At 45.1% G+C, this 25,672-nt stretch overlaps 1 protein-coding gene across 1 annotated transcript in view; it reads left to right on the forward strand.

Annotated features, from left to right (window-relative positions):
* LOC146782729 (extracellular calcium-sensing receptor-like) overlaps positions 1-22,427 on the forward strand; it is a 178,234-nt gene extending 155,807 nt beyond the window's left edge. The window contains exons 5-6 of the mRNA XM_085637212.1: positions 21,313-21,436; positions 21,514-22,427. Of these exons, the coding sequence (XP_085493338.1) occupies positions 21,313-21,436; positions 21,514-22,427 (1,038 nt within the window). The remainder of the gene's footprint in view (positions 1-21,312; positions 21,437-21,513) is intronic.
* The last annotated feature ends 3,245 nt before the right edge of the window (positions 22,428-25,672 follow it).

Below are 25,672 nucleotides of genomic sequence, written 5' to 3' on the forward strand. Positions count from 1 at the left end.
CCCCGGGGAAATGTCTATGGAGAAGATTTGTTTTATTTTTTAGCAAATGTTATATTGCTTCTGGCCAGAAAGTAAAATGTTGCTCTTGCTTGGAATTTTAAGGGCTATATGCCTATATAAAAACGATTTTCAAATTCAGACATTTTTTTATTGTGGCCACAAGCTGCCACCAGTTGCATTGGATAAATGATCCAGTGGTTAAAAGTCTGTGGGGAGAGATGAGAGGTGCGTCTTCGTCTGGGACATTAGGGTACATTGTGTTGACGAAGATGCATAGCTCATTTTTATGAAAAAAAAAACAAACAGGTTCGTGTGTTCTTCGTTTTTGATTATTCTTGCTGATTCTGTGTGTCAGACTTGACACGGTGATTTCAGATGGGGGTGTATAGGGCAGGTAAATAAGTTATTGATTATAAGCCTGACAAATTAAGCAGGCCAGAGTGTTCGCCTCTGAGCTGTAGGTACTATAATTGCGCATCGCTGCTCATTTATATATGTTAGTGTAATTGTCTATGCTTTCTGTGCTTGGTATACTGATGGCTTGGCATATGTATTTTATATATGTTTTGTTTTTGTGTTGTATTGACCAGTATGTTTGGCATTAATACAAGTTCTCCTGGGCGTTACGGAGATGGACGTGACGACGTAAATCTTTGCGCAGCACTTGGCTGGAACTTGTTCACAATTACTAAATTTCACAGACATGATATTACCTTTATCATGCTGTCAAAATAGCGGACAACACGTTATCAGTGTATGTCTAATTGGTATTGGTGATGAATAAAAGAAGAAAATAGTTATGCAAGACTTAAATATGTATCACATGACTGCCTTTCTCTTATAGACAGGCAGCCTCGGTCATATGTTTCCAGATTGGACATTGAGGAACCATTATGATCTGTGCACTCGCATCTTACCTCTTGAAAGGCCTGTTTTAAATAAGGACTGCCACCCCAGAGTGACAAATGAGGCTCGGTATTTAGGGTAATGAGAAAATATCTGACAGGATTTCCTTTTTAAAGTTTGCTTTAGTAAGCTCATTCTTGTAAGTGGTGGCCCCAAAAGTTGACTTGTTTTTTAAATTAGGCTGTTTTTTATATAGGTGGAAATTATTGCAAAATGACTGATTTTTTTAGCAGATGAATTATTAATTATCAACATTAACAACTGTTCTTAAACTTGGTTTTCCGAATATTTAGGTAATTTAGCATTCCTATTAGGGCCTCCTAGCATTAATATTGACTTCAGGTTGGTGTAGGTTCATGTGATAGGGACATTTGCATATGAGATGTCATTTGGCCAGCTTATGAGCTAACACAATGAGGTTTGTACATTAATTTGAAGGATTTCTCGCCGTTTCAAATACGCTGTGTATCTCCTATAATTTTGCTTACGCCCAGTAGCTACACACAGGGATTAATAGTGTTGACAAGACACAGGGTTTGATAGTGTTTGACAGCAGTGAAATCTGTTTCAGATTTCCTCCTGTCAAAAAGGGGGGGAAGGAGGAGGATATTGGCTTTCTGCTGGCCCCTGAGGATGTTCGCTTCCCGCTAGCCCCTTAAGAAATTAAGCCCCTTAGAAATTAGCCCCCTTAGAAATTAAGCCGAGGAAATAGGTATGGTGTTTTCCCCTTTTTCTCATGTTTTATTGTGATCTTTCAGGGGTATTAGTCCAAGCCCCTAATACAGCTTCTACTAAAGTCCTCCCTTGGACACAAGAACACACTGTGGCATTTGAAGAATTAAAGAGAGCTTTATGTCAAGCACCAGTTTTAGCAAACCCTGATTACAACAAATCGTTTATGCTTTTTGTGACAGAGCGGGATGGAACAGCACTATCTGTCCTAACACAAGATCATGCAGGAAAACACGAGCCCTGTGCTTATTTTTCTAGTACATTAGACCCAGTAGCACAGGCTTTGCCTGCGTGCCTAAAATCAGTTGCAGCAACGGCCTTAGCCATAAGACAAAGTGACTCGATAGTGCTGGGCCACCCTCTGACAGTACAAGTACCACACGCAGTAGAGGTTCTCTTGAACCGGACACAAACACAACACCTGACTGTAGCTAGACTGACAGGCTATGAGCCAACGTTATTTCAACCACACATAGAGATCAGACGATGCAACATACTGAATCCTGCTACCCTTTTGCCCTCCAGTACAGAAAGCGTTTCACCACACGACTGTGTTGAAGTAATACATACCGTGACTAAACCAAGACAAGACTTGACAGACGTTGCACTCCCAGACCCCGACCTAACACTATAAGTTGACGGCTCATGCATGAGGACAGGGGCGGGAGAATTAGTGGCAGCATATGCAGTGACTACTGATACTGTAATAATAGAGACTAAAAGAATAGACATATTGTCAGCACAAGCAGCAGAGCTCATCGCCCTGACACAAGCGTGCATAAGAGCTAAGCACCTGAGAGTAAACATTTACACCGATTCTGTGGCGAGAAAGAGGTTTCTTGACCTCTCATGGGGCCAAGATACAGCATGGCCCCCTTATTCAAGCCCTACTGGAAGCAATACATTTACCAACAGCCATAGCTATCCTAAAATGTAAAGCACATACTAGAGCCACAGATACCATTTCCCAAGGCAATGATCTGGCAGACCGAACAGCTAAACAGACAGCTCAGACCCCACTAGACATGACAAAATCACAGATACTATCACTGTCCAAAGCCATGACAGTTAGGGATCCTTCCAAGGATGTACAAGACATACAGACACATGCTACTGTAGACGAATTAAAGAAATGATCGGAACAAGGAGGGGTACTGACTGATCAGGGTTGGATGACAAAGGGCAAATCCACATGGTTTCTTCCTGATTCAATGGTACAAATAATCATAAATACCGCACATAGTCCTGCACACTTAGGAGAGAAAGCAATGCTAGACAGCTTACAGAATATATGGTTCTCGTTTACATGCGAATGGTAGCTCATTCTAGAACAGGCTTATCTCCCTATGAAGTGGTCTTTGGTAGACCACCAAATATGTGGGGCACTCCAATGCCTAAAAGATTACTGATGCTGACAGATTACCTGGCTTCCTTGATGTCTGCACTACTCTCTTGTTGTTCGCAGGTTGCTGCCGCCTTCCCTGACAACACCCAGGTCAAAGAATACTCCATCGCTCCTGGATGGAAGGCGCCAAAGTCAGTGCTCTGGACCACGGGGACGGCCGTTAAAGTCAAAGGGCGGAAAGGATGGTTGCACCTTCACCACTCTTTTACAAAGGAAAGACTTTGAACACCATTTTCTAGAGGAGACTCCCCAGCAGTTTCCACAAAGCTAAACTTAGATCTAAAAAGTCAGAACCCGTTTGATCAATTAAGTCCACTAGGTGGTGAAGCGGTTGAACATGTATTCTGGCTTGCATAAGATCTTGGACAATAACATTGATAAAAAGAGCAAGATGTGCATCACGATAATATGTATCAGCTTAATACTACATGCTATTTTTCCTCCTATTGCCTCACTCTTATACTCCTCCACTAATGATACCATAAAGCACACATTTAGTGATCTGCCATCCTATGAGCTATCATATCGACTTGCCTTACGCAACAATACCTTTATTCAGATACTGCACCATTCACATCAGACTGCTGGGTCTGTGGCCGATTTCCCCCGTATCAGAAGGTAAAGGGAGTGTTGCCTCTTTTTCCTTTTCCGTTCTCCCATAATGGTTCTTGCGGAGCATGGTTTGCCTTAATGACATCCATCAATGGTGATGCCAAAGAATACAAAGCAATAACAAGGCTCCACAAGATTGCCCAAAACATACATCAAGACCCAGGCACGTGGACATGGTCCGGTTGGCTCTGGGGATTAATATCGGCTTGGGGATGGAAAGTGTTGACCGTCTGTGGGTTGATACTATTAATGATATTCAGTTGTTGCCTATGTCTGCAGTGTGGCCCGGCCATTGTGGCCTGTGTGCTACTGCATGTGTTCCACATCCCTATTTACAAAGCATTGAAAATGGAAAAATAATGCTGCAAGAACAGATCGACTGTCTCATGAAAATAGACGTTACATAGGGGGTTCACTAAGGTACAAGGAGGGAATGAGGAAAATAAAAATCTATGAGGCCTATGTGTCCCCATGTGCCCCCCCCCAAACGCTTATGTGCACATACATGTAACCTATGTATTTCCCCTCCATGGCCTTTCTATCATGATGCTTATGCTATAACGTGGCCTGCCATCATCCAGTCTCCCATGAGAGAAACGACAAATCTGTATTGAGGCCTACACGTTTTTCATCATGTTTTCCTGCATTTTCATGAAGCCCATGTTTATGGCTCAGCCAGAGCCAAAAAGAGGTTTCATGCCTCAGAACGCTCTGAAAGCTACAGCTACGTATCCTTGGCCTTGCACACTTGGGCCTCAGCCAAAGGGGCCCCGACCGAGGTGTCGAGACAGTATTGAGCACGGTTATCTGCTTACTCTTACTGAAACCACATTCTTGCCTGGTGAAGGAGGAATGAACGCGACCCATCTGCAAGGAGGGAGCCCAGCCCTACTGTCTCTATTTGTGAGATTGCAAAGCTCACGTCAGTAAAAAGCCCATAGCCCCCATGTAAGGCTTCTGCAGTAAATGAAGTAAATGAAGAAATAGATGCCACATCGGCTCTTGGTGATGAGCAACCTATGTCACAAATCAGTCCCTGCTCCAGACATCGGATATCAGATAATACAAGATGTGCTGGTCGTCTTGACACTGAAGGCCTCACTCACTGAAGGCCTCACTTCCAGACTTGTCCGGTTGCATAGCAACCCTCCCCACGTCAGTTACACGTCATGCTCGAGTTGAGCACAAGTAAGGCAAAGTTCCAGTACAATTCCAGCAGATCACGCAACCCCCTCCAGGTATCCACCCACACATGACAAATTACCCATTATCATCAAGTGGACGCCCACATGGACGCCCACCTTCACGCCTACTTACACGCCCACATGCTCTTATCTCATTCTCTCTTGCTCTTTTGCTTACGTACAATTGAGAAATGTATATATACTGTACTCTGTGAATAATGTTTTGAGAATATTGAGAATACTTTTGAGTCCCTTTCCAGATCCTTTTTTGGTGATGGTAATATTCTCCCTTTGACTCGAGTTATTGGAATAAAGCCCTTTATGAACCTGATACCACAGACTCAGCCTCTTGCTTTATGCATGATCCTATTGATATTCTGAAATACATAGAGCGTAATATTTTATTTACCACAGGATGACAATGAGGAGGTCGGAACACTATCTTGGATGAGGAGAGGGAAACACTAGAACAGGTTCCGGGGGTCCAAGAAGAGTTGGTTTCTGACCTAGCAGATGACATGAATGCTCCTGATGTTCAGCAGGGAGCAGTGTGTCTTCCAGAGGCCTTTCTTCCCCAGGAGCTGGAAGGCAGGAGGGAGGAGAGTAAACTTAAATTGGAGTTGGTTAAACTAAAGATGGCACATGAGCTTAAGCTTAAGGAGTTGAACATTAAAGCCAAGCAAGCAGAATGCAAAAGCAGTGGTGGCAGCATATCTACAGTGTCCCATGGAGAAAGTTCACATAACAAAAGTCTTGGTGTCCTATTATGTGGTTGGGGATGACATTGACAATTGCTTATCTGCTTATGAAGTGGCTCTAAGGATGCACAGGGTCCCTGAGGAGTTCTGGGTGGGTGGGAGTTATATGCACCCAGTGGGGAGGGACACACTCATAACACAAGAGGTAGAGTACCAGACCCAGTATACCCCCATGAAGACAATTTTAATTAGGAAATTTGGGTTAACATCTGAAAGGTGTAGATAGATGTTCAGGAATAGCCACAAACTCCCTACGCAGACCTGGGTGGATTCCCTGGACTACTCCAGCAAGGCATTGAAGGGCTGGTTGAGGGGCTGGAAGATAGAAGATTTCCAGAGCTGAGTCAACACCTAGTGGATCAATCAATCAATCAATTCATCAATCAATCAATCAAGTAGTACTTGTATAGTGTGGCTTATCATCCAAGAGGGTATCCAAGCACTGTGCTGCAGGTATCAGCCAAAGAGCTATGTCTTGAGTCCCTTCCTGCAGTGGGTCAAGAAGGGTGTGGTGCTGAGTTGAAGGGAAGGGCATTCCATGCTTTGGTGACGAGGTAGGAGAAGGAGTGTTCTCTGGAGTGGCAGTGGTGTATACGTGGTATCTGTGCAGAGCGTCCTGGTTGGTCGGTGGAAATGCAGGAGGTAGTTCATGTAGGCTGGTCCTTGGTCACGGATGACTTTGCAGGCGTGGATTAGAAGCTTGAAAAGGCACCTATTCTGAATGGGGATCCAGTGGAGGTCCTTCAGGTGCTGGGTGATATGTGTTGTCTTGGGCAGGTTGAGGATCAGTCTGGCCACTGCGTTCTTGTTCATCTGGAGTCTTTGCATGAGTTCAGTGGTGGCACCGGCATAGAGTGTGTTGCTGTAGTCTAGTTACTCGTGATGAGGGACTGTGTGACTGTTTTCCTGGTCCTGAAGGGGAGCTACCTGAAGACCTTTCAGAGTGAAAAGCAATGTGACTGATCCAAGGAAGCTTGCTGAAGAGGCAGACCTCTGGGCCAGTGCTGGAGTATCAAAAAATAAGTTATATGCGGGTACTCAAAAAGGGTGGTCAGGGTTCCCACCAGAAGAAGGAGAGGGGGTGATAAAAAAAGAAAATCTCTCATGGCCCCCAAAACAATTCTCAGGGAAAAGGGTCATATACCTCATCTGAACACAAGACAAAGAGCTTCACTGACACGAGTCAGTATAAACCCCCAAGTGCCTTGAGTGCTTTGAGTATGGGCATGTAAAGGGTGATCCCAAATGCACTAAAAGAGCACAGCCTCCCACTGGAGGTAAGACATCAAGGGTAGCGAGTGTTTTGCTTGGGTAGGAGTATGTCCCAGTTCATGGGGAGGATACTAGAGGGGTTACCCTTGTGTCCCGGGGTGACTTGGAAATGGTCCAAAATATCCATGTGTCATCCAATACTACCAAGTATAGGCAATAGGTTACCATCAATGGGCAAGGTGTGAAGGCTCTGTGGGGCACTGGTGCAAGTATGACTATTTGAGAAGGCTTTCGTCTGTACCAAAAAGCCATCCTATTTTTCTTTGCCATGCAGATTTAGATATAGTGACTTCTGAAGATCGTATTAAGCTAGCACCTATCATGGTATGGCACTCAATTTGGGATAAATACAAAACCCTTCTCAATCAAGATATAATCAATGATGTTCTACATCTTGATAATGCACGCAGTATCCAGTGGCTGAGATATGTAAAAGAATAACTTGTCATGTTAGGGCGAGCTGACTGTTATTACATTCCCCATTATATTGACACCACTTTCAAACACCAGTTGAAACAAGACTTCCCAGCCACATGTAAAAGGCAGAGAGAACATTCAGTGATGGGAAAGTGGAGGGTGTCTGGTTACCTCCCACTGGTAACCACAGATTCAATGGAACCCTATCTGTTGAACATTTTGGCAGTCACAAAGATTTTATCTGATAAGGGTAAGGTTTGACATAGCCCATATTCTGGTTTCATATCCTAGGAATGCATTTTGTGATTCTGAACTTGAACCTTGCCCTTGTGACTAAATTCTAGTCAGACTATGTTGCACTTTCTCTTTTTTGTGTATTATATGCTGCATCTAGGAAAGAATTTGTAAACCAGTCATTGAGGTATTAGAAGATGTAGACCAGCCCTGTTTTATACTTTACAGACAAAATATATCTGTATGATTTAAATATGTATCTCTGCAGCTGTGAGACTGAGGAACTTTGAAGGGAAATAAGTATCCCCACGGTAACATGCGGAAGGGAATCTGAGCAAACCGGTCATATGAAAATGTTTACATTTTGGCACCTTATGATTTTAGATCAAGAAAAAGGATGCTTGGCTGAGCTTATGATAATTATGAATTCTCTGATTATATTAGCTGTTTTTATATGTATATAGCACTTGTTATTTTAACAGGAGAGACTGGTTGGTCCGATTGAGTCTGTGACAAGTTTGAGTACTCTGATCATGTTTTCATCCACATTTGCACATGGCACTTTGTAGTCTCAAATAGTGAGATGGGTTGGTTGGGCTTAGAAAATTACTGAACTATGTGAGTGTCCTATGAACACAGACGCATTTCAAATCTTTTAAGAAAATGTTTTAAATTATTTTTTATATGATAGAATCACTGTGTGGCTTTGTTATTTTAAAAGAAAATAATTTATATGATTTTATATGTAAGGTCTTTTATGGTTTTAACTGAATAAAGATTGGATTGATTAATTAGTTGATTGATTGATTGACTATGGTTAGGAATCATTGGGTGCCCCCAGAGCAGATTTTATCCAATGTCTTCCACCATGTTGTGTTTTAGCAGACAACCGTGTAGGTCACTACCTAGTGGCCCTTGTTTCATTTGAGAGGGTGTGGGTCTCAGGTCTTCTTAAAGTAGATGTGAGCCCCGCCATGCCTGTGGACTGCTTGCTAGGGATGACTTAGAGCACACTACCTGGAAGGAAGTGAAGCCCCGTTTTCACCTGGAAATGTTGTGGGTAGTTGAGCGGGCTTGAGCTACCACCAAGGGAATCTCTAATGGGGTTTACTTTATTTGCGCGCTCAACAGTGGCTACTTCGTTTCCCAATGCTTCCCGTTCCCTAGCCTATTGTGTGTTCAGTGCTGAGTTGAGGGCAATGCATTTCCCCCAAAGAACTGCTTTGAACGTGTCCCAATTGGTGTACTCTGAGGTATCCTCTGGCTTGTTAAGATCAAAAAATTCAGTGATGATTTCTCTCAATTTGGTGCGGGATTCTTTGTCTCGCATGAGAGAAGGTGGAAAATACCATCTAGGGGTACAGGAGACATTACCATGCCAGGCCAAACAAATGAAAAGGAGACTATCATCTGACATGGAGAGGGGAAATATTGTAGCCTCCTGGAGTGCACCCAGCAGGGATTGGCTGATAAAGATATAATTGAGTCGAGAGTACGTGCGGTGAACATGGGAGTAGAAGGTGTAGTCACAGGAGTGGGGGTGAAGTGTCCACCATGCGTCTACAAGGACTAGGTCGTGGAGATGTTGTTTGGTGGTGGAGGCAAAGGAGCCCAGGCCAGAGCAGTGTGGGTGGGTACTGTCGAGGTCTTGTTGCCAGGTCAGGTTGAAATTGCCCAAAAGTACCAATGACCCCTCCCTGAAGTCCAACGGTTTCCCCGCCAGAGTATTTAAGAACACCGCTTGCCCAGTGTTAGGTTCAGACACGGCTACGAAGGTACAGAGCTTGCCCATCAAGCGGCCCTTGACCATAACCCAGTGGCCGTCTTTATCAGAGAGCACATCCAAAGTTTGGAATTTAGTGGAGGAATGAAAAAGGAGTGCCACCCCTCTGTGTTTTGTAAGTGCCGAGGATTGGTATATCAGTGGGTAGTGTTTGTGATGAAGGCGTGAGTCCTCTGATCTAGCCAAATGCGTCTCCTGGAGGGCCACTATGTCAAGATGATGGTCCGTGATGTACTTCCACACTTTGTGGCGTTTTTGCAGGGAGTTTGGCCCTTTAACGTTCCAGGAACCAACCATAATCGTCATAACAGTCAATGGTGATAGAGCATTCTACAGTCATCGCCAGTCGACTCAGCCTGATATATGTCCAAGTTAGCCCCAGGGTTATCTGTCCCCTCCCCGTGAGTGCCCCCCGTGAGTGCAGAGGTGCAAAAGAAAAACCCCTTAGAAAGGAAAACGAAAAAGCCGCCACCATCGCCCTCTCAACCCCTCCCCACAACCCCAAGAACAACAAAACGAACAACAACTGCAATGGCGGCAGGAAAGCCGCCGTCTGGTCCCTAATTGGAGGCATCCTGTCTTACAGGGACAAGGGGGACGAAGGGTGCGAGGGCACTGTCCGCGCCATCCGGATGTTAGTCAAAGAAGATATCATTATGCAGTTATAACTCTAGCATCAAAACAGAGCTACCTGAAAAATGGGGATAAAGTCATTGCTCTGGGAGGAAGAGGCTAATGATAGTTCCCCAAGTCCATTCCACGGTTAACAGTCAGGGGTTTGGGATGTAGGGCCAAAGAATGCTCCCAGACTCAGAGAAGCGTATGGGAGAAAGTCCCTGCCAGCCCCATGAGCCGCCCTCAGACCTGCCAACAGTGGTAGAAGTCATTCACCCATGATAAGACTTGGCATGGGCTTCCGTAAGCCTATAAGTCCCAACATAGCATGGAAAAAGTACAGCACATACCCATGAAGCTTCCGCCGGGAGGTTGTCTGCGGCCCCTACGCACGCCCATCAATCATGCAGTTGTCAGCGGGGGTCCCTGAAGAGGCTCCCGAGGTCTATCGTGGGCAGAGCCAACCTCCTCCGTGGGGAGACCCAGGAGCTTCAGGCCTGCTTTCAAATCTGTGACATGGCGCTGTTTATTATTGAATTCGAAGCTGAGTGAAAACGGATAGATCCATCTGTACCTGATTTTGTCCTCTTGCAGTTTAGAAGCCGGCGCCAAATCCTGGTAGATGGAACAGGAGTGGTTTTGAAAGATGATGGATCCCTTTGACCTGGCCGCTAGGAGCACTGCTTCTTTGACTTTATAGGAGTGGAATTTTGCCAGGATGTCGCGTGGACACTTCTTCTCGCCGGCCTGCAAATTTCCCACACGGTGTACCCTTTCCAGCTTTATATTGAGGGTTTGGGGGCTCAGGATTTCCGTGAAGAGCCCCTCCATGAAGGCCTCCAGATCCGGTCCCTCCGCTTCCTCCCCCAGGTCCCTGATGCGTAGGTTCTCCCTCCGTGCCCTGTACTCGAGGTCCTCCGCCTTGAGCTGCGTCTAGTAAAGTTGGTCCTGGAGGGTGCGCACGTTGTCACGCAATTCAGTGGAGAGCCTCTTCTGGTCTCGGTGCCGTGCCGTGCCTCCAGGTCCAGCACTCTAGTGCCCACAGAGTCGACGTCTTGTTGGAGGAAGGCCAACCTTTCTGAAAGATCCGTCCTCAGTTGCTCAATTGACGATTTTTTGTCCTGGCCGAGATCATTGCGTAGCTTGGTTTGAAAGTCTTTAAGCATGGACAGCAGGTCTGCTCTGCTTTCGTAAGGGCCATGTCGGTTGTGTCCGGGTCTCTGTGTAGCATTGAGTGTTTATCTAATGGGCAGAAGAAGTCTGATACCTTGTTGGATGTCCTGGTCGTCCCTTTCTTTGGCGGCATGTGGGCTAGTCCAGGAGGATCCCGGTAGCAGTGATGCCCGTGGCAGGAGGCCCAAGAACCACTACGAGGGAGCCGCCGTGCCGAAGGATGGTGGAGGAGACTGCCGGCAATCCAGAAGGGTGGGGAAAGGTACCGACCACACCCAGATGAAGTGCCGCTGGCCAGACCTCTGAGTGCTATACAACGCGGCTTCCTGTGTGGGTGATGCTGTTGGGTGGGGGTACGCTCCCCTCAGGGCAGGCGGAGGCAGGGCACCAGATCACAGCAGAAGCCCCCCCCAGGGACAGTGCCACAGAATGATGCTCCGTTTGGACCCTGCAGGTCTCACCAATCTCGGCCACACCACTGCACTCGTTATCCCCCGTTACTCGGACTGGGCGCCATTTTGCAAGTGCAGTGGCTGATACAGAGAAAGTCACTAACCGTGAGGGAGGACTCCGTCGATTCCGCCTCAAGGTACAGAGAGAACAGAGGGTTGATGTATCCTCGAAGGTGGCAACTGATGGGGGGCAGACATGGGGCCTCAGAAACGGCTGTTCAATCTGCAGCACCGTGGCTCACATTCTGGACGCCATGTTGAGGTCAGACGGGTGCAGTACTGCGGTCCGTGAAATGAGCCAAAACCCAGGAGATGTTGATGAAATAGCTGCAGCGACTGGAGCTGACCTCACGCAGTACAAAAGGGGGTGGTGATGGACGGAGCATCAGAACCAATCAAACACTCACACTCAGTCAACAGATCTGGGTTTGATCCATCACCGTTCTTTAGCCCACTCTGCCACCCCAGTTCAGACATGGCCATATGCAAATCAGTCTGACCCTGTGCCTCATGGGTACAGTCCAGCCCGAACTGCCAAGCCATGCCTTCCCTGGACCGGAAACAAGCTTCCTAGGACCGGTTTCTGGCATTTCAGCCTTCTTCAGCCAGGCTTGCTTGAATCCAGTGACAAAGTGAGCAAGGGACTCATGTCTGAGCATACCCTGCCAACTTATGGCAAACAAAGCGGTACAAAAGGGGGTGGTGATGGACGGAGCATCAGAACCAATCAAACACTCACACCCAGTCAACAGATTTGGGTTTGATCCATCACCGTTCTTTAGCCAACTCTGCCACCCCAGTTCAGACATGGCCATATGCAAATCAGTCTGACCCTGTGCCTCATGGGTACAGTCCAGCCCGAACTGCCAAGCCATGCCTTCCCTGGACCGGAAACAAGCTTCCTAGGACCGGTTTCTGGCATTTCAGCCATCTTCAGCCAGGCTTGCTTGAATCCAGTGACAAAGTGAGCAAGGGACTCACGTCTGAGCATACCCTGCCAACTTATGGCAAACAAAGCGGTACAAAAGGGGGTGGTGATGGACGGAGAATCAGAACCAATCAAACACTCACACCCAGTCAACAGATCTGGGTTTGATCCATCACCGTTCTTTAGCCCACTCTGCCACCCCAGTTCAGACATGGCCATATGCAAATCAGTCTGACCCTGTGCCTCATGGGAACAGTCCAGCCCGAACTGCCAAGCCATGCCTTCCCTGGACCGGAAAAAAGCTTCCTAGGACCGGTTTCTGGCATTTCAGCCGTCTTCAGCCAGGCTTGCTTGAATCCAGTGACAAAGTGAGCAAGGGACTCACGTCTGAGCATACCCTGCCAACTTATGGCAAACAAAGCGGTACAAAAGGGGGTGGTGATGGACGGAGCATCAGAACCAATCAAACACTCACACCCAGTCAACAGATCTGGGTTTGATCCATCACCGTTCTTTAGCCCACTCTGCCACCCCAGTTCAGACATGGCCATATGCAAATCAGTCTGACCCTGTGCCTCATGGGAACAGTCCAGCCCGAACTGCCAAGCCATGCCTTCCCTGGGCCGGAAACAAGCTTCCTAGGACCGGTTTCTGGCATTTCAGCTGTCTTCAGCCAGGCTTGCTTGAATCCAGTGACAAAGTGAGCAAGGGACTCACGTCTGAGTATACCCTGCAAACTTATGGCAAACAAAGCGGTACAAAAGGGGGTTGTGATGGACGGAGCATCAGAACCAATCAAACACTCACACCCAGTCAACAGATCTGGGTTTGATCCATCACCGTTCTTTAGCCCACTCTGCCACCCCAGTTCAGACATGGCCATATGCAAATCAGTCTGACCCTGTGCCTCATGGGAACATTCCAGCCCGAACTGCCAAGCCATGCCTTCCCTGGACCGGAAACAAGCTTCCTAGGACCGGTTTCTGGCATTTCAGCTGTCTTCAGCCAGGCTTGCTTGAATCCAGTGATAAAATGAGCAAGGGACTCACGTCTGAGCATACCCTGCCAACTTATGGCAAACAAAGCGGTACAAAAGGGGGTAGTGATGGACGGAGCATCAGAACCAATCAAACACTCACACCCAGTCAATATATCTGAGTTTGATCCATCACTGTTCTTCAGCCCACTCTGCCACCCCAGTTCAGACATGGCCATATGCAAATCAGTCTGACCCTGTGCCTCATGGGAACAGTCTAGCCCGAACTGCAAAGCCATGCCTTCCCTGGACCGGAAACAAGCTTCCTAGGACCGGTTTCTGGCATTTCAGCCGTCTTCAGCCAGGCTTGCTTGAATCCAGTGACAAAGTGAGCAAGGGACTCACGTCTGAGCATACCCTGCCAACTTATGGCAAACAAAGCGGTACAAAAGGGGGTGGTGATGGACGGAGCATCAGAACCAATCAAACACTCACACCCAGTCAACAGATCTGGGTTTGATCCATCACCGTTCTTTAGCCCACTCTGCCACCCCAGTTCAGACATGGCCATATGCAAATCAGTCTGACCCTGTGCCTCAAGGGAACAGTCCAGCCCGAACTGCCAAGCCATGCCTTCCCTGGACCGGAAACAAGCTTCCTAGGACCGGTTTCTGGCATTTCAGCTGTCTTCAGCCAGGCTTGCTTGAATCCAGTGACAAAGTGAGCAAGGGACTCACGTCTGAGCATACCCTGCAAACTTATGGCAAACAAAGCGGTACAAAAGGGGGTGGTGATGGACGGAGCATCAGAACCAATCAAACACTCACACCCAGTCAAGAGATCTGGGTTTGATCCATCACCGTTCTTTAGCCCACTCTGCCACCCCAGTTCAGACATGGCCATATGCAAATCAGTCTGACCCTGTGCCTCATGGGAACAGTCCAGCCCGAACTGCCAAGCCATGCCTTCCCTGGACCGGAAACAAGCTTCCTAGGACCGGTTTCTGGCATTTCAGCCGTCTTCAGCCAGGCTTGCTTGAATCCAGTGACAAAGTGAGCAAGGGACTCACGTCTGAGCATACCCTGCCAACTTATGGCAAACAAAGCGGTACAAAAGGGGGTGGTGATGGACGGAGCATCAGAACCAATCAAACACTCACACCCAGTCAACAGATCTGGGTTTGATCCATCACCGTTCTTTAGCCCACTCTGCCACCCCATTTCAGACATGGCCATATGCAAATCAGTCTGACCCTGTGCCTCATGGGAACAGTCCAGCCAGAACTGCCAAGCCATGCCTTCCCTGGACCGGAAACAAGCTTCCTAGGACCGGTTTCTGGCATTTCAGCCGTCTTCAGCCAGGCTTGCTTGAATCCAGTGACAAAGTGAGCAAGGGACTCACGTCTGAGCATACCCTGTCAACTTATGGCAAACAAAGCGGTACAAAAGGGGGTGGTGATGGACGGAGCATCAGAACCAATCAAACACTCACACCCAGTCAACAGATCTGGGTTTGATCCATCACCGTTCTTTAGCCCACTCTGCCACCCCAGTTCAGACATAGCCATATGCAAATCAGTCTGACCCTGTGCCTCATGGGAACAGTCCAGCCGGAACTGCCAAGCCATGCCTTCCCTGGACCGGAAACAAGCTTCCTAGGACCGGTTTCTGGCATTTCAGCCATCTTCAGCCAGGCTTGCTTGAATCCAGTGACAAAGTGAGCAAGGCTTGCTTGAATCCAGTGACAAAGTGAGCAAGGCTTGCTTGAATCCAGTGACAAAGTGAGCAAGGCTTGCTTGAATCCAGTGACTGGCTGAAGACGGCTGAAATGCCAGAAACCGGTCCTAGGAAGCTTGTTTCCGGTCCAGGGAAGGCATTGCTCTTTGGGAGAGCACTGCCTATCTTCGAGTTACTTCTCCCCTATCTCGTTGCCACTTGTAGCCTCCTCCCCAGCCTGGGTACGCACCAATGACTATGCCATGCACAGAGCTTGGTACTGCAAAAGTAAGAAGGACAAAAACTGTGAAAAGAAGGAACGCGTGAAACCTTGCTTTAGCGTACGAAATCTTAACGCCCAGCTTTGCATCTCTAATGAGATGCAAAGTGGGCGTTCCTGACCTGACATGACATGAGAAATGTCGCTAAGCGACATTTCTCCTATCATCAAGCCCCACGCTATGAAGCATAGCGGCAGGAAAAGTAGCGATAACCCCTGTTATCGCTACTTTCCTTACGCCTGCTTCAGGACTGACTGAGCCATGATATCCTATGGAAGGAGGATATCATGGCTAAGTTTGTGAGTCCCTATCAACAAGCTAACGCCACATTTCGTGAGATTATCGCTGGGTTTCCAGCGATAATCTCACTTTAGGCAGTTAGCGCTAGGATTTTTATCGCTTTTGAGATAAGCGTTGCTAATAGCACGCTATCTCTGCGATGAAAATCCACGCTAGCTGGTGATAATTATCCTAGCGCTAAGTGCGCTTAGCAATAATTATCGCCGGTTGTTGTTGATATGCCCCATAGTAAGGGAAGAAGGTGATGGGAAAAAAGAATTGATAATGGACCTTTAAAAAACAAAAGAGAGCTCATATTCACAATGTATGCTTTAACATAAATGTAAACTGCGATTGTAAAAACAACACATTGTTTCAAATGAATAAAGCAGGATTGTGTCCTTTTTGGGTGGTTACCACCTCACTTTTTTTGCCAATGCTGATGGCTTTGACTCTGAAAGTGCACTGAGACCTGCTAACCAGACCCCAGTGCCAGTGCTCTCTCCCTAAGATATGATGTATGTGAATTGGTAACCCCAATTGGCAATTACTTTAACCCCCTTATAAGTCCCTGTAAATGGTACAAGTGGTACCCAGGGCACAGTAGTTAAAGGGGTCACCAGGGACTGCAGCACTGATTGTGCCACACTGAATGACCCAAGTAAGCAGATGAAAGCAAGTCTTCCTTTTTAGGCTGCAGGAGCAGTGCAAATTGCTCAAACCAAACTTCGCCCTCACCATGAGTGGCAGGGTCACAGCACTATCATTAATATATGTGAGTCACCTCTAAGGTAGGCTTCCTGAGCTGAGCCCAGTAGACCAGGTGCATTATATTAACACTGTGGACATGCAAGTGCAAATATATATGTCCCTAGAGTAGCCTCATTCCATTAGGGGCTACTATAATTGTTCAGATGGCCATATGATAATATGGGCTACCACCCGGGCACCCCCAGGTTGCCGGCTCCATTAGCGGCCCACTGAAAAGTGTCATGTTTTGTATGAAAGGACTTTTCTCATCAAACCTGACCTTTTTTTAAAGTCAGAGTTAATGTGAAATGCACCACAGTGGGTATTTTAGAGGTTACCCAACTGGTTGCTCTAGACTTTCCTGTGTCCTGGCTGACAACCTGCAGCTGCTGCCACCAAGACAGAAATCTTAACCCCTGCCAAGAGGTGTGAACTCTCTAAGGAGGCAGAAACAAAGGCCTGCCTGGGAGGGAGGTATCACCTCCCTTCCGGGCAGGATGGCTAGTAAAGTGACACATAAAGGCGTGAGCTCCAAAGCCTTCACTGCCGCTGATATGCAACCAGGCTTCCTCCCAGAGGAGGAAAAAGCCAACCCCCTGCCCCAGGCACATTTGCAACCCAGGCAGGGAAAAATAGGTAGTCAGAAGGCATACACCCGGAAAGCTAACTTCTCCCCTAATTTTGACTACCTGGTCTGTACAGCCAAAGAAGGGGTCCCTCATTTTTAAATTTGGTAGAATAGAGGTTTCCCGGTAGAAAAGATGCCAATTTCCACAGTTTGCAGTCACCACAGATTAGCCACTGGGGATCGTAGCCCATTGGCTACCAGGAGTCACACCCACAATGCCCTTAAAACCAGGATTTAAGGGGCTCCCCTGGTACCAGAACCTCAGATCTGCTTGAATTGTGACCAAGGACAAAGAAGAGACATAAGGACCAGCACAAAGCAAAATTGTGATATTCTGGTCTACCCAGCAACCGCACCAGAAATCAGCTCCTAAGGCAAGAGGAACCTCTCTTCAAGCCAAAGGTAACTCCAGGAAACTCTGGAACTCCCTAAGATTAGAGGTAGTAGTCCCCTAAACCAACTACACACTTGGGATCAAACGGGATCCGTAAGAGCCAGGAAGTACTGTTGCCTAAAGGAATTATCAATCATACAGAAGTACAACTGGCTCAGACAAAAAAGAGAAAGAATAAAAGAGAGGGCATCCTATGGAGACCTAGAGGGGGAGAGATTCCCTCAGGACAAGAACCCTCACTCACAGTTAGGTGACATGCTTCATCATTTGGGTTCCCTCCTCCTAGGGGAGGAACTGAGGTGTTTTATCTCCCAAGATGAGCGTAGAGACGCCGTGATTGAGGGGCAGAGTTCAAAACGGTGTGAAGGGTGTGGTATAAAAATGTCTGTGTGGGTCTACTGAAACTATGGGGCATATTATCAAGCCAGGCGATAAAATTATGGCCGCTTTAGCGGCAGAAAACTGCCACTAAAATGGCGATAATGGGCTTGATAATATGCTCTATGGAATTCCAATTGAAGCCCATGTTAAATGTGAAGAACGTCTAACATGGGCTTCAATTGGAATTCCATAGAGCATATTATCAAGCCCATTATCGCCGTTTTAGCTGCAGTTTTCTGCCGCTAAAGTGGCGATAATATTATCGCCTGGCTTGATAATATGCCCCTGAATTTGCTGGCCAGTCATACCGCAAAAAGGTGATAAAAGTGAAAAATAAAATAAACAGAGTATACAAGCCACCACTAGAGCTGTGTGGCTCAAAGTTCAGCATCCCTCTTCTGTTCAGAGGGAAACGTGAAACTATTGTGCATATAAGTCACGTACACTCTCTATACTCATGGACCATCTTGTGGTGCCCAGCTCACAAAGCCGTGGACGTCCCTCAATGAGATGGCAGGTGACCAGAAGAGGGAAGCTGAACTTTGAGCCACACAGCTCCAGTGGTGGCTTGTACACCTTGTTTATTTTCTTTTGAACTTTTATCACCTTTTTTGCTAAGTGACTTGCTATTTAGGTCCTGACAAATTCCTTGTGGCAGAAACATTTTGACCTAAACACAGTAGGTCATATCTATTGAATCCCTATCCAACTCTTGTTTTATCTATGTCATTGTGACCACCAAATAAAGTGTCAGTGGACCCAGACAGACATTGTCCTGAGGGAATCTGTCCCCCATCTAGGTCTCCATAGGACGCCCGCTATTTTATTTATTTCTCCTTTTGTCTGAGCCGGTTGTACTCCTGTGAGTAGTCCCCTAAAGCCTGCAGGAAAATCGCACCCCTGGAATCAAAGAATGACTGACCATCGGGCCAGCTGAGGGATCACTCAAAAGTAAATGGTCTAGTGCATTGTAGGAAATGTATTCCTGACCTCCAGCAAGTTTAGGAGGCTACTGTTTTCCCCTGGAATCCAGGACATCAAAATAAATATAACCAAGCTTTGTGTTTGCTACTACCAAGGCCTGTTGGTGGCCATCCCAGCTACCACTACCTTTATGCGATGCTGAATCTCGTGGCAACTCAGCAACACTTTCAACCCAACAACTTCTGGCCCTGTTTTGGAACTTTTGCACCCCTTTCCTCACCAGCGTCATCCAAGCAGCAAAATCAGCACCCACAGCTCCCGCATTCAGCACCAGGTGCAACCAGCACCACTATGCAGCCGGCCTTTACGAGCCTGGTAAATTTCAACTGACTGACAGAATCTGGTCCTGGGACCTGCATCAGCTTTCTCCCAAGTGGTTTCCACTGAACTCTACCAGTAAGTGACCAAGTGACATTAGTGTGTTTTCCCAATGATCCCAAAATTATCGTTTTGCAAGAGTTAAAATGCACAGATTTATTTTCTGATTACTTATCTTCCGTGTTGATACTCTTAAATACCTAACACATTTTCCTCTAGTAAAGCCTGACTGCTCTGTGCCACACTATCAGGACTGAGCTAAGTATTTATTAGTGTGACTCCAAAGGACCTAGTTGGGGTAACATGAAGGTATCGCATGGTGAAGACTAACCAGACTCACTACATTAGACCCAACTTTCTCACAGATAAAATTGATGTAAGCATTTCTAGCCCACATGACCTGTTTTCTCAATGGAACATGTTAAGTGGCCATGGTACGCCTAGTTGTGGATTCCATAGCATGCTACATAAATTAGACATGACTAGCACCCCAGTGAGGAGGACCATCAATGCAAAAAAAGCATGGAATTGCTACTGTTCCCAAGGAGAGGGGATGTATTTTAGAACGTTAGATCGCACTGTCTCTTTTGTTGCTGGGAAATAAATGAGTGGAATGATTCCCCACTTTCTTGTAAAAGCCTGGGTAAAGTGGAGATGAGAAGCCATGAAGTAAGAGATATTTGCTAGCCGGTGATAATCTATCAGGGCCTGGTAAAATCAGCGCTAATGACAATCACCAAAATTAGCTTTCTGTATGCAACAATTTACACTTTTTTGACACTCAAATCTGCAAACATGTTTTAAACTGAACTAGAGAGCTATCTGAAAAATCAGCTGGACACCTTGCCTTGAGTCATGCCCCCAGAAAGAATAATTGCCCAGTTAGAGACATTTACTTCAGAAACTATGGCTTTTGTAGTTTGACCATTTCAATGTGTAACCTCTTTCACTCACAGTACACCTAATATTGATTTCCTGATCGGATTTATCATCTGCCTGCCCCTATGTGTTTTACTATGAGGAGATATGTAAAATAAAATATGATTCTCTATTGTCTCTAACCAACATCCAAACCACCCTCCCAACTCATCCTGGCATGCATTCTCCGTTTACTTTGGACTTTCATCCAGATAATGATATGGTTGAAGATTTGTCTTTCTCCATTAAATAACAGTATAGATTGTTGCCAATGTGTTCATAATATGTGACTCCTTGCTCAATTTCCCCCTGATATTTTTCAATGAGCTAATTATTTTTATCTTTTTAAACTTAACCTTGGTACAAAGCTTTATGTCCTTATTTGTAACTTCTCTTTATTTGTGCTGTTACACTGAACACTTTGCATATTTTCTCATGGGACCACCTCACTGCATAGGCCCAGCTACCAAAATGAACCAAAACATCCTTGAAGAAACCGGCCCACGTCTGTGTACTGGTCGGTTGCCTACTGATGAAGCTCAGACACGGGTCACATCAGCATTGTGGCCCTGATTCAGAGTTGGTTAATTATGGAAAATTCTCTATTTTGCAAAGTGCAAAATCCAGATCCACCAGCGGGGCATTTTACCAGTGCATTTTCATCAAGATTTACAATTCCCTTAAGCAAATTTTCAATTATCAGACAGCTCTTCATTAAAACTTGTGACCACACTCTTCCTTAGCCAGACATGTTGTATTCCTACAATTAATCTATATGATTAATGAGCAAATATAATTAACAGATACATGTTAATTGCACATTTATCAGATCCATACACAATTAATGACAGAACATGCAAAGCTCCATCTAAATGCTCCAATGTATTCACACAGGTGCATTATAGCATACACTCACAGGCCCGTCAGCATGTGCATACTCCACAGGTACTGCTCTGAACAGATACACATAAGACTATTCAGTACAAATTGTAGGGACAGTGCCTGTGGAATCAGAAATAAACCTGTTAAGAAGGGCAGTGAAATTTGACACCATTCACCATTGTGCAATAATTATGTAAGCAACTGCAGCAATGGCAAGCAAGATATAAAGAGGACTATGAAAGGCAATGTGTGCTTTTGTTGCAAAAATGTGAAAATAAACACTAGTTAAACAACTTTATCCAATCTTTGGATTCCTTTGGCTCTTTTCTTTCAAGAACCCAGTCTCCATTTGCACCCCCAGCTGCCCCTCTGGGTTTCGGAAAGCTGCTAAAGAAGGACAGCCTGCCTGCTGTTTCTCATGCATTCAGTGTTCTCTGGGAGAGATTGCCAACCAAACAGGTACGTACATAAAAGTGCTTATGACTCATACATAAATAATAATTAACTGATCACTGAAAAACTCTTCTTGATTTCAGACTCTGTGGATTGTTTCAAATGTCCCTGGAATCAGTGGCCAAATGCTAAGCAAACCCAATGCATCTTGAAGCCTACTGAGTTTCTCTCCTATGAAGAGTCATTGGGCACCAGCCTGACAGTAATCAGCCTTATTCTCTCAGCAGTCTCAATTGCTATCCTGGTTCTCTTCATCCATTACAGAAACACTCCCATCGTCAAAGCCAACAATCGCAGTCTCAGCTACCTCTTACTTATTTCTCTCACTCTGTGCTTCCTGTGCTCAGTGGCTTTCATTGGTTATCCCACAGAAGTCAAATGCCTCATTCGTCAGGTTGCCTTTGGAATTTCTTTTGCTCTGTGTATTTCCTGCATCTTAGCGAAAACCATCATGGTAGTTTTTGCCTTTAATGCAACCAAGCCCAACAGTGGCTTAAGAAGATGGGTTGGTCCACAACTGTCCTACTCAGTCATTGGTGGCTCTACACTCATTCAGGTTCTCTTGTGTGCCTCATGGTTAATTATCTCTCCTCCTGCATTTGAATTCAACATTGAATCTCAACCAGGATTCATCATACTTCAGTGTAATGAGGGGTCTCCCATGGCCTTCTGGTGTATGTTAGGGTATCTTGGACTTCTGGCCTCCATTAGTTTCATAGTAGCTTTTATGGCAAGAAAATTGCCCAACAGTTTTAATGAGGCTAAATTCATCACTTTCAGCATGCTCGCTTTCCTTAGCGTGTGGCTCTCTTTTATTCCTGCTTATCTCAGCACTAAGGGCAAGTACATGGTGGCTTTGGAAAGTTTTGCAATTTTGTCTTCCACTTTTTCCCTTATTTTTTGCATATTTTTCCCCAAATGCTACATTATTTTGTTGAAGCCTGCGATGAACACAAAGGAAAGCCTCATGGGCAGAGAAGAACGCCACAGGGACTAAATTAAAGAGACTTATACATAACATTGTTCCTTTCAGATTGGGAAATCTTTGTGCTATGGATTTCATAGTTTTGTAATTCCATGAATTTCTGACACTAATTTACTTTTTAATCTTCGGATATCCAATGTGATCCAAAGTCAACTCTGATTAAGTTCTTTGTAGAATAATGCCTAAAGGAAATTTACATTTCTAGAGCTCAGGTGAATACAATTTTTATTAAACTCCGCAATGACCACATAAATCTGATATATTCAAGATTTGATCTTACTTCTTAAAATTTATTTTCTTGTCTTTATAGTTATAATGGCCTATATCATGAGGTATAATGTTTGCTTTATAGACTGAATTGTTTTCATTTAGTTGAACTCTAATATTTGGCATTAGAGAAATTTACATATGATTTTATATGATGTTTATGTGTGATATATATGCTTATAAAAATATGCATGCATATACATTGTTGTAGTTATGATCACCCCAAAACAACAAAACATCACAATGAGTAGTACACATACAACAAAGACTTCCTGTTTAACATAAATATCACAGGAGACATATTGAAATGGCCAAATACAAACATGAAACAATTATTACATTTAAAAGTCAAAGAAATATCTAATAATAAAGTGTATAGTTGGACAACTTGTTACCACATAGTTAATCGTATATGTGTTTTCATTTCTTTAGTTGACAACACCAGAAGTCAACCACCAATACCAAAATACAGAGCAATGTTACAATCCAAATTTATGTACTAATGTATCAATACCCAAACATCCCACCCAAGTGAGCTACTGTACCGTACCTTCCATACTGAAGCAGATATAAAATCAATTTTGTTTTAAGTAAATCCTAGGGTTTCCTAACCACATCAGCATAACATGATAAACAGTAGCCCAAAGTGAGCAAATTGTCTAAATCTAAGATTCTGAAATATCATAAGGCCAAACTGATCTCTGTCCTTGTTGTAAGACTAACAAATTACAATATTCCATTTGCTCCATATTTCTCATACTCTACATCCTCTGTGTAAAAAGAAAAGAATTCTGAGAAAAGAATTGCAAAACCCAAGTGTGGTTTAAAATTATACACTAAATTGATAAAAACCAGCCTGGATGATGAGGGGTGAAACCCTGAAACCGGTCCTAGGAGGCTTGTTTTCAGGTCAGGGAGGACCCGGCCTGGCAGTTCGGGCTGGACTGTTCCCATGGGGAACAGGGTCACGGCTGATTTGCATATGGCTGGGTCTAAATGGGAATGGCATGGGGAGCGGAAAAAAAAGATGGATTTAGGACCAATTCTTTGTACTGGGGTAAATGTATGACATTGTTCAGCATTCTGTCCATCAACTTGCACTGTAGTCAAGAGGCTTTAACTGCTTTATTAGTTATTGACGATTGTCCTCACTTTATGGACTTGAGCATTAGGACTGGTCTTCCAAACAATAGAGCACAAAAACCCATAATACATTTTTGCACTTCATACTCAGAATTATGGAGGTGTAAATGTGAATACTTATCAAGAAAAGGTCTGTCTTGCACTATAGATCAGGAAAATGGTATCTAGTCATAACTGCTCCTTGAATTATGTCCCAGGCTTTAGGTAGCAGTCCTATGTCCTAGAAACTCATGCTTAGTGTGCCCTCCACACTGCAGACCCACGCACTGGGTCTCAAATCCTTTACAAACCCCGTTGGCTTTAGTGAGCAAGGATGACTTTATTATAAGATAATGAGGTGGTACAATATAAAATATCTCTTTAATCTGATCTTGTCAACAGCAATAAAATAGGATGGCAAACTAAGGTATTATGATTTGATTGGCTATATAAATCAGCAGACCAGACCAAAATGTTCTCTCTATTTGCTACTTGCAAAATATAAGTACTTGCCTCTGCCTACCCCTTTCTTTCTATTCCTTCTTAACTAGACTTTGCTCTTTTCTGTTTTCCCAGCCTTCTCAATCTTCCTTTCTTCTGACTGTTTCCCCATTTGTACCAGAGCCTTTCATTTTGTTCTCCTTTATAACACTTTTTTATTATTACACACACTCTTATTATGTTATGTTGTTTTGCATAGTGCACTAATCACCGAAAAGGGTATACAGGTGCTTGGGCAAGGTGTGTAGGTGTATGGTCACAAGGTTCGCATATGAAGAGCCAGGTCTTCAGCTTCTTGCACAACTCAATATTTGATGTGTTGAGGAAGGTAATTCCATTTCTTGGGTACAATGTAGGCGAATGAGCAGCCTCAAGGTTTGCTTTTGGGGATGCGGGGCATATATGCAAGTGACAGTGAAGCAGAGTAGGTGTCTGGTGGGTTGGTGAAAGAGTAGGGAGATCTTCAGACATTCTGGTCCTGTGTTGTTTAGGGTTTTGTATGTGTGTCTGAGAAGTTTTAATTGGCAACACATGTGAATGGGAAGCCTATGAAGCGTCTTGAGGTGCTGTGTGATGTGGGTGCAGAGTGGGAGGTCCTGCAGCTGCATTTTGGATGGTCTGGAGTTTGTGTAGGGGTTGTTTGGAGATTCTGGTGCAGAGAGTGTTACCATAGTCCAGCCTGCTGGTGAATAGCACTTGTCAAAGAGGTGGCGTTACGAAAGGCCATTCCTAAGGCTATTCATACTTATGAGAAGTAATATAAAATTAAGGGCAAACATAGGCTGTCTCACCTTGAACGTTGCCAATTCTTCCAAAAAGATATATTTAAGTGTATGTAGCACAAAGGTAAAAGCAGCCGCTCCCCTTGGATCTGAGAAAACAAGTATGGAAAATACCAAAACGGCAATATCTGCAAATGAGAAGAAGCGGGCGTGTATAAATGAAGAGCATAGATGAAGGAGCTCAACCAAGCTAGAGAGGTGAAGTAGGGGAACGTCGTTGGCAATAGACATCGCTGAAGAAGATAAAGCAAGATAGCGACAGCGGAGTAGTTGTACTTCAGCCACAAACAGTCTCACCTTAAAAATGGATCACAAGGGCATCCAAAGTATGTAGCCCCAGAGCACTCAGTGGTCCGCAAATTTACAACAAACAGCTGTCGATAAAGCCCGAAATTGCGTTCTGTAAGTAAAAAATTATATTAATGAAGAAAGAGAGTGAGCAGGTAGTCTCACCTAGCTGCTATGAAAAAAGCGCATATCAAAAGTAGTGTCTATTCCCAGAGGTCACTGATGCATGAGAACCCCCTATCTCAAGGCGCTTCTACTGCAATACTAGTGGGAGCCAGTGGGGGTCACAGCTAAGTG

The sequence above is a fragment of the Triturus cristatus genome, chromosome 12 (genome assembly GCF_964204655.1).
Source record: "Triturus cristatus chromosome 12, aTriCri1.1, whole genome shotgun sequence".
Classification (NCBI taxonomy): domain Eukaryota; kingdom Metazoa; phylum Chordata; class Amphibia; order Caudata; family Salamandridae; genus Triturus; species Triturus cristatus.